The sequence below is a fragment of the Ornithodoros turicata genome, chromosome 4 (genome assembly GCF_037126465.1).
Source record: "Ornithodoros turicata isolate Travis chromosome 4, ASM3712646v1, whole genome shotgun sequence".
Taxonomy (NCBI): Eukaryota; Metazoa; Arthropoda; class Arachnida; order Ixodida; family Argasidae; genus Ornithodoros; species Ornithodoros turicata.
In genome coordinates this window covers 32,212,633-32,222,799 of record NC_088204.1, presented here as the reverse complement: position 1 = coordinate 32,222,799, position 10,167 = coordinate 32,212,633, and the positions used below count along the sequence as shown (strand labels likewise).

Here is a 10,167-nt window from a genome sequence, read left to right as displayed (position 1 = left end):
TTTTCTATCCAAAATTTCCAAAGGGCACACTTGGATCTCTACGGTAGCTTCGTGTCTTTGACCGTGCGCATTGTTCGCGACGACGGGGAAGAAATGGACGAGAAAGATGTCGTTTTCTCAATAAACCACTTGTTGAGCGGCATGTTTGAGACGGTCACCGTTTATGCGAACAACAAGCTCGTCAGTTCCAACGAGTTGTACGCCTACAGGAGTATTTTGGACGTCGTGCTTCATTCCACGTCCCTGGCTCAAGAAACAGTGCACGATGCAGTGCAAGAAACAGTGCAAGAAACAGTGCTGGACTTTATGTCGAGGACGACGAACATTTAAAGAACGATTACGACGCCTCGTCTCGCGGTCCGAAACAACGTTACGAAGCGACGAAGGGTGGAAAATACTTTAACCTGGTCGGACAGGTAAATACCGACCTGTTTCAACAGGTCGGGATTCCTGCCGTCGAGATTCGCTTCGTTTTCGTATTAAACAACGACGAATTTAACCTCATATCCGTCCCCACCGATAAGAAAACGTACAATTACGAGGTGGACATTAAAGAAATGACGTTACACTTGAAAAAGGTGACGCTGGCACCTTCCCTGTTTTTGGAATACGAGCGGCTGCTTCAGACCACGCCGGCCATCTACGTGTTACGCGGATTGGAAACCAAGGTAGGAGCTTGAGTGCAGGGGGCTTGGACGCTCACTTTGAAAACGTTTACCCCGAAAGGGTGCCTTCCAAATTATGCGTCGTCCTGCTCGCCACGTCCGACTTTCTCGGCGACATCCAATCGAACCCCTACAAATTCCGCCATTACGACCTGTCTCATTCGATGCTCTCCGTGAACGGCCAGCAAGTGCGAGCCGAGTACGACTTTCAGAACGACCTCGTCAAAATTCCCTACTTAAACTTCTTGCAAGAACTGGGTGAGAAACATTTCAAGTATAGCTACGAACGATTTAAAACGAACGGGTTCCTTCTCTACTTCAACTTGGACGTGGACAAGTGTTCTTCTCCTTCGCATTTGAACGAGTGGCGAAAAGGAAACGTTCGCCTGCAATTACGCTCCGCTAAAGCCCTTCCACACGCGGTTACCGTCCTCTTGATTTCCGAGTGTCCCAAGCTCATGTGCGTCGACAAGGATCGTACGGTCACCTTCCCATAGAAAAGATGTACGAGAGCGACATCTTGGAAGTCGTGTCCCTGAACCCCCTCGCTTCCTCCATGCTGAGAGGCATTTGCGCTTTCGACGAAGCCTTCGTTTTACGCGAGCCCGGCTATTTAATCATCAATACCGAAGAGCGAAGAAAGCGCGGGCAGCACTGGGTGCTCTACCTGAAAAACTACGACGGGTCTTCCGTGTTTTTCGACAGCTACGGACTTCCCCCCATCGAAGCAAACCTTCGAAGGACTTTACCTGCAGTGGACGAGTATAACGACAAGTGTATTCAATCACCTTTTTCGCCTTACTGCGGGCTTTTTTGTATCTACATAGCCACGCGCATGTCGAAACGCTACAGCTTGAAAAATTGTGTATCCATGTTTTCCTGTAACCTCGAAGAGAATGACGAAACAATAAAACGTCTCCTCGTGAGCGATCTCGTTTCGTAAAATAGTCCATTTATTTTTCACGACATACACAAGACGCTTGCAAGACGATCTTCCAACATGCTGACCCGACGCTCGTCACCGGTCACCGTGACGTCGAGGGATGTGTGGAGAAGCCAGTAGCGACGGACGATAGGTCGGTTGAAACCCGCGTTGATGAGACACGGGTCGACTGTCTCTCCTCGTCTATACTTTTCCAACAGCTCGAGCTTGTAATCTACGAAACGCTTCATTTTCTTTGCAATCTTCCCACTGACGGTGAACAGACGTAAGGGTATCGTCTTGAGAATCGAGCGAAAGTTTCCCTCGCAGCTATCGCCGTGAATATAATCGCGTAATCGCATCAAGTCCCGATACATTCGCGTTTGCACAAAGGTTGCAAACCTCTGCTCGGGCGTCATGACTGAGACGGAATGAGAATAGACAACCTTTTTTTATTTCTCGTGAAAGGTTACACATGAATCAGGCTCCAGCTTTGGTTTCGTAGCCGGGAAGACAGCCCAAATACGGACGAAGGCTCGAGTCTAACCAATGGCTGGGGTTTCTCGACCAGAGTCCACCGCAACGACAGGTGGTCAGTTGATCGCCGATCCGCAAAAAGAAGGTCTTCGGAGGAGGCTTGAAGGTTAGGACCAGGGGTAGATCTCCCGTCAGTAGCCATTCGTAACCTGCAACAAAAAAAAAGCGTGAGAAACGCGTGTTTTTTTAAATCTTAAACACACGTTCAATCTTCTTCAGTCACAGAGTGACACTGATGGTCCATCTTCTCCATCTTCCTTCAATAGTCGAAGTCCTTCGCAACGTACGTCGAACGGTACCGTCCGACAGCCGAGAAACGGGCGCATCAATCGGTCCGTTCAATGCTTTTGCTCTGAAAAAAAATGTGACTGGTTATAGAACGTATTAAAAAAAATAACGAGGAAGCGGACATTTGGATCACAATCCACCGCTATTGGTGCAGAAGAAGCGGGCGTTGCCAATCTCCCGAAATATGTGAGGCGGGAAAAAACCGACTTCACGCGCAGCAAAAGTGTTGTACACTGGGAACGAAACTCTTCAAACAGTTCGACGATGATGACGTCATGGGTATTACTTACGAGGACCTACCAAGCTGATCATGCTGGTACGAGAATGACGATCGAACGTTCGCTTCGTCATTTATAGTAAAGATTTTCCTCTCGCTCTCTATGACATCATTGAACGTGTTTGAACATGTTTGGACGTGTTTGAACATGTTGTGACGTGTGTAGACACGAACCCCGCAATACGAAAAACGTCACGCAGTACGAATTTGACTGGTGGTTAGTGTGTCGCGCCCAGTGTAGAAGGATCCTGGGTTCGAATCCCACTCTGGGTCGTCCCAGAGTGTTAGCTAGAAATTAGTGTAATGCTTTATTCAACGTCGATGGTATCATTGTCATATGCGACATCGCAAAGAAAAAAAGGCGCGAAAGACGGAAGGCGGGGTGGTCAAAGTACAGGCGACACCGTCGCAATGAGAGCAGGAGGAGAGCGGTGTAGCGACTATAAAAGGTGCGCTGGTTCTACGTCGATTGACAGGAAGCCCACGAGGGGAATTGAGAATTGGGAACGTGAGACGTTTCGTGGAGCAAAATGTAAGTTTACCGTCTCTGCTGTGAGAGTGTATTCTATGTATGGCATTGTTTTCCAGGAAGCGATCGCCGCTGTCTCCGCATGACATTGAACGCACAGGGACTCACCCCCATCCTCTGTCATCATCAGTCTCAAGCGTTCCTCAACTCAAGGGAAAAGTGAGCATTGTTTCGTGAGGGGAAATCTCGTACTGATTTTGTTCGACCGCCGTGCCACGCTGTCTCGTATGTCAGTACGACCCCATCGATGCCATGCTCGTGGCCGTAGAAAGAGAGCACGAAGCTAGAATAGAGAATCTCGGTAACAGCCCGGTCGTCCTTTCAGATGACGACGACGACGACGGAGTTAGTAGTCCGCCTTTCGTAATAAGTGATACGACGACGAACCCCTAGGGCGCGTTCTTGGCCATCTCATCGCAGCGCAGTCGTCAGCGCTGTTCGTCACCGTCACCGCGACGCTGAGAAGATGACGATATGCACCGAGTAGCCAAGAACGCCCTTCAAACACGTCGTCGTCTGCTGCGCTTCCGCTCCCCACATCCGGGTCGCTCTCATGACGCTACTCTCGCAACCCGACGCCTATTTTTAGCTACAGAAATTAGAAACTTTTTTCGACATGATGGTTTTCGTTGCGGTAACTGAATGTGATTCCTACTTTTGTCAAATGTTGTTGCATTTTACACGCCGACAAAGGGCTCAGATCATAACTACAGTATTATAAAACCGTAACTTCACCTGAGCCAATGAGAACGTTCCAAGAATCGTCTGCTATCTCGATGAGGCGGTTCTGGCGCGCATTTCAGATACCATTTGCAGCAAGTTTATAATTTGCACCAGGTAAGGTGGCTAGTTATATTACTGTTACATACATTACTGTTACATACATTACTGTGACATAGCGGTTGTTTCGACCGGCAAACACGAAAAAAATGTGTGATGTACGTACTTCCAGCTCAAGCGAAATGGCAATGTCAGAAGCGCAGAAAATGCAGCTCCTATCCTACATGGAGGAGTTCCCGGAGCTCTGCAATAACCGGGAGTTCAAACGAGGAGAAACGAAGGAGGACAGACGCAAGAAATGGGAAGAAATAGCGTCGTCCCTAAATGCTCTAGGCGGCATCATCAAAACAGCTGCCGGGTGGCAGGTGTTGTGGCGGAATTGGCGCTACCGAGTCCGCCGAAATGCACGGACGAACCTCGCCAACATTTTAAGTACCGGCGGAGGTGGCGGCATAACCATCAACGACGCGACAGAGCCAGAAGACGAGGGCACAACGCGTGTCGTCGATGTTGCTTCTGGGCTCCCGGGTCTCGATTCCCGTGTTATGGCACTACTGGGTTGGGACACAGTGACAGGTGCTTCCGGTGGTGCCAACCTTGCAGAAGATGGGACGCTCATCCCAGAAGTGGTACATATAGTGCTTTTGTGAAACAGAAAGTTTGAAAGTGTTAAAAACGACATGAAAAATACGTACCAGCTTCATTTACCTCACGAAAAAAAAAGTATACTGTATATAGCGATGCAGTTGCAATTGCACCAAGGTCTACCCAGGGGTGCTCACGGCGACGCTTGTCCATTTTCTCTTGAACTGAACGGATTATGGTGTACTTACATTTGGTACATGTGCCAGCATGCAATGCTAGTGGTACATATTTATTACGGAGTACGAATACAAACAAAAATACGGATAGAAAATGCGGAATTTTATTGTTGTAGAGGCACACTTTGTTGGTGTAGCACACACTCTTTATCGCACACTATACAGGCCACTATCTATTTACAAAACACTCGAAGATAAACACTGCTCTTGTTATGTAACACAGTGTGCTGTTTTGCAGATCTGTCCCCAGCCTGCAGAGGACATCCAGGGTCAGGACAATCCTCGAATCATGGTACACAAAAAGTGACATGTCACAAGCAAGTGGAGACTGATAAAATATATGTTACAGGACACTGCGGGACCAAGCAGCTCCACCACTCCTCCTAACCCAGTAGCGACCAACGTCACTAGGCCGCAAACTTCGACAGGGGAGCCTCGAGTGCAGCGGCCACGTCAAGAACGTCGCCGCAGACGCAGAAGGGTCCCCCTTCCTGTAGCTGAACGCATAGTCAGCGTGCAGGAACGGCTGACTAATGAGGTGGCGCAGCTAAGAGAGGTAAAAATATCATTGGCACCATGCTGCTCTTGACATTTCATTGAATGGCTTCCGCACAATCACAGCTCATTTCTTTACCGGGACAGCCCTTGCTGTTACAATTACATTTCATTAGTTTTGGCTTGTTATGCACAGTTGCTTACGCCCCTCATTGGCCCAATGACCGAGTAAGTCACGTTGTTGCTGAACAGAGAAAGAGGCATGCAAGCATGAGGTAAGTTCCATCCTCAGGACTCTTAGGTTAGCCAGACTTGCAAAACATGATTACCACTGGTTCAGTTCCAGCTACAGTTGTCTACTAGGTTGCCCCTTGTAGTTGCATGCATTTTTCCTCTGTAAAAATTAAGGTTCTACGTTTATAGGAATTTGTAGGAACCTATGTTCATGTCAGATTGTTGTCACACTACTAAATTCAAAAGGGTGCTCACTTCACATCATCTCTATTTCTGCATTGTAAACGCCTTGTGTTTATGCTGAAAGGACCGCCAGAATGACCTGAAACACCACGTGATTTGTTTTTGCAATCACTGTTACGTAAGCCTGTGCATTAGACCTTTACAAGAGCAATTATGCAGTGTGAGAAACGATATGCTGCTCATCAAGAAAATATTAATGATAATAGTATAGAAATTAGCAGTTGCGATGAAGCACACATTTTCTGACAGGCTGTTAGAAATATCTGTCGACAATTGTCTTGCGCACATGCATCGCCTGTGATGTCAGGGAGTTCTTTTGACTGCTGTGCCCTTCCTCCTCGCTGGTTTCATCTTCTGTCACTGGCAAGGTGTCACTGGCATTTTCTGTAGCTGCTGGCTCAGGATCGTCTGCAGGATCAGTCAAGTTGTACGCAATGCACATGTTGTGTAGGACAGCACAGGCGGTGATAATGTTGCAGGCTCTGTCCGGTGCAAAGTGAAGTGTGCGGTACCTCTGTAGACACCGGAACCGCATTTTGAGCACTCCAAAGCAATGCTCAATTCGGACTCTAGTCCTGCTGTGAGCTCTGTTATATGCTGTTTCCTTGTCTGATGCAGGATTTCGGAAGGGAGTCATTAACCAGGGCTCCAGGGGGTAGCCAAGATCTCCTGTGAAGAATACAAGAGGAGGATATGTTACATATGTATATACATGTAGGAAATGACGAGATGATAAAAGGCAAACAGGAAATCACAGTGGGGAGTTTTACTGCAGCTAGAGGCAGCGACCTATATTACGGCAAAGAGCACTGCATTTGATTTGATTTCACACACTCACGTCAAAAGCAGCACTATCTGTCGAATTGTCACGCTTCGCCCCTATCAATTTCCCTTTGTGCTTTCTTGTAAGCTCTTACGTGATCATAATTTCCCTACTTGCTTTGTACAAGTTATTAAGCGTTCACTTTAGCCTTTCAACTATATGTATATATTTCATTCATTTGGTCAGTGCACTGTTCACTATATTTATCCCATCCATAACCAACCTTTGTACCCTCTCTCATCTGCTATGTTCACTGTACATTAATGGTAACATTCATTTTATTGTGTACAAATGGAAATGCTCCAGCCTCTCACCCACATATTTGTAAATTAATCACATTTCTTCGGTGTTTCACCTTTCAACAACTATCCTCTTGTTATCATAATAAACATAATCACATATATGTTTCTACAGCAATTTTCTTTAGACTATGAACCTCACACTTACCTAGCAGCCATTCACCGTCATCAAACAGCACCGAAGCCCTTTGTCGTATCCTGCACATAGCCCAGACAGCAGCGTCGTGACAGCTCCCCGGATACCTTGCGTTTACGTGGAGGATTCTGCGATTGGCATCACAAATCTGTGCATGCAGAGTAATGTTTGTTACTGTTTCGTTCCCTTGGCAAACGTATTACTACCAATAATACATTTCAAAAAGTATGCATTGCTACTACATACCCCTAGCACATTCAGTGCATGATATCCTTTGTGGCAGTAGTAGTTGCCATCAGTAAAACGTGGATCCATGTTGCTGGGCGCTATGATTGCAACGGCTGTGCCGTCGACTGCACCTGCGTGAATAGAGGCCATACAGGTAGTAGTAAAACGTAACTGAGCGTACTTTTACAACATACCAAGACATCCAGGCAGCCCTGCAATCTCGTAGAATCCACGTTTCACGGTCAGCTTCTCCTCGGGTGTTTGCGGGAAGCGCAGATACTTGGGGGCCAGATTTTTTATGACAGCCAGGCTGACGGCATGTATCGACTCTGAGACCGGGCCCTTGGTCGTGGCGAAGTACTCTTCGTGAGCTATGTTACCAAGAAAGGCCCCGGTCGCGTAGAAGCGTAGTGCCATGAGCACCCGTTGTTCAACCGTGAGCGTTGTGGATCGCCATTGCTGCGCTGCAAGTGTTAAGATTGCGAGTTCAAATATAATACACGGGCATCTCATATCCACAGTGCAGTTTTCCGGCATTACCAACTGCAGCGATATTTAATGAGTTAGAGGCCCCGTAGAAGCACGCTATAGCAGCACCTCCCCATCGATAAACAACAAGCAATACATACGTCGCTTCAAGTCTTCGGTGACAGCTTCGCAGACCTCTTTAGCTGCTTCTTTGGACAGCCGGAAGTGCCTTATGAAGGCATCGTCGGACAGGACAACAAACGCGTCACTGTTTGAACGAAATACGCGAGTTGCTTCGTCCTCACATACGCCAACATCCTCGAAAAATGCGTAGAGTTCCGCCATGTTTTCTTCGCAGACGACGCTGACTGGGGACGAACGACGCGAAGATTTCCGTCGTCTGTCACCCTCACCCAAATGACGGTTACCGAGATGCGCAGCTGCGGTGGAGGATGGCCAAGAACGGCCTTGCACGTGCAGGCGACGATGGGGATCACGTGCGCGCGCCGTTGCCTTGACAACGGTGACGAGCTGCGCTAAGCGATCGTGGCCAAGAACGCGCCCCAGGATGGACATGACAATGCAGACGAATTGCTCATGTGGGAAGGGGATCAGTCGTATGCAGATTTCATTCCTCTGTCCGGTAGCGTTAGAGATGAATCACCAGATGCAAGCCCAGAATTTCGAAGGGATGAGGACCCCGTCGAGGGTCGTAGAATCGTTGAATTACGAGAACACGTCGTAGGGAATCATCCCTCCGTCACGGAGAGACGATTCCTTCCTTTCTTTGTCACAGATGAGGCATTCGACGGAACGGCTACTAGGTACACACTTCTCTGTTCCCCGCACGACGACAACGTCGACGACTTGCGACTCTATCTACCGAGCATAGCTCCAGTAATCACGCGCGTCCTCGAAGCTGATTCCATGCCTTTCAAATTTTGTCTGTGCTCGAAGGCGCTCATGGTTAAGGACGGAGCCGATGGGTTAACTTATCATCTCCTCCACGTGAACCTTCACATGAGAGTGGTTCATAATCGCCAAGAAATCGAAGGCGCGATAAATGCTACCATCGCAGAGTCCTCGCAACGCGTAGAAAACTATGCGAGAGAAGGATCTGGTTTCACCTCCAATGACGTCCAATGTGTCGACTTAAAACTAACGCGCTTAAAACCGAAGCGGATTGGTTGCACGATCGAGCTTCCCGTAATGTTGAAGAGAAAAACAAAGACTCTCACAAACGTCAAACTTCCACCGAATCACGAAAACGAGTGTTTCAAGTATAGCGTGCTGGCACTCTTGCATCCTTTGAGGAACAACCCAAACGATTATGTCAGATACCACAAATACATGAATCCTTCGAATCCGGAGACGCGTGTAACGTACTGGCCGCCCTGCTTTCCAATCACTTACGAAGACATTTCCCTGTGGGAGAAAAAAAAAAACAAAATATCCGTGTACATCTACGTGTTCAACGAGCAGACAAGTTCGATGTCTACCGGGCGGATTCCCTGCACGCTCTATCAGGATCAAGTCCACCTGCTCGAGGTTAGGGAGCATTTCTATGGAATCAGAAAATTTAGCACTTTCATGGGACTAGGTGACTATTTTTATTGTGAGAAATGCACGAGCGGTTATAGGACGAGAGGGGCGTTGGAGCAGCATGAACGTCTGTGTCGAGACGTAAACGAAGTAATTCTCGAAATGCCAAAAGCGGGGGAGAGCGTCTCCTTCACCAAGATACAGTACATGCTTCCCTACCCATATTTTGCGGTGTTGGACACGGAAAGCATACTGGAAAAGGATGCACTGGTTAAGGACGCCTCGAGTGTGCACAGGATGAGCTCGTATAGCATCGTGCTAGTGAGAAGTTGTGATGGGAAAATAATGGGCGTAGATGGCTATCTGGGACCTAACGCGGCAGAAAAATGCTCGCTCGCACTGAGGGGATTTAGCGAACAAATCGATAGGCTGAACCGTCTTCCCTCATCGTTGGTCATGTGTGTGGTAGACCTTGTTCGACACGAGTGCACGACGCACTGCGAATTTTGCGGGTGCGAATTTAATCGACATACGCGGAAGGTGTCGCATCACGACCACACCCGTTTCGTAGACCCCGGTTCCTCGAATTTTGTTGCGACGCTGTGTGATACGTGTAACCTCACGTGTCGTAACACCAAAGAACCCGTCGTCTGCGTGCACAACCTGCAATACGATTTGAGCTCCCTTCTCTGCCACATGCACGTTCTAAATATGGGAGAACCGTGGATCTTAGCGTCTACCACAGAAAAAATACGAGGCTTCAATATTGCCGAGCCCCATTTTCGCGATACCACGCAGTTTTTCAACCTCTCGTTGTCTAACCTGGTAGAAACGCTTCTCTCCAGCGGTGGCGAGAGTGCGTTTCATTGCACCCGTCAAA

The 10,167-nt window shown here is 48.1% G+C and overlaps 1 protein-coding gene across 1 annotated transcript; it reads right to left on the bottom strand.

Annotated features, from left to right (window-relative positions):
• Window positions 1-5,943: 5,943 nt before the first annotated feature.
• On the bottom strand, window positions 5,944-8,217 carry LOC135392947 (putative nuclease HARBI1). The gene is made up of 5 exons (XM_064623583.1): window positions 7,907-8,217; window positions 7,472-7,741; window positions 7,296-7,408; window positions 7,062-7,197; window positions 5,944-6,460 (listed from the first exon to the last, which is right to left on the bottom strand). Exons 1-5 carry the CDS (start codon window positions 8,088-8,090, stop codon window positions 6,045-6,047), a joined length of 1,119 nt encoding a protein of 372 aa, XP_064479653.1. The 5' UTR covers window positions 8,091-8,217; the 3' UTR covers window positions 5,944-6,044.
• Window positions 8,218-10,167: the final 1,950 nt, after the last annotated feature.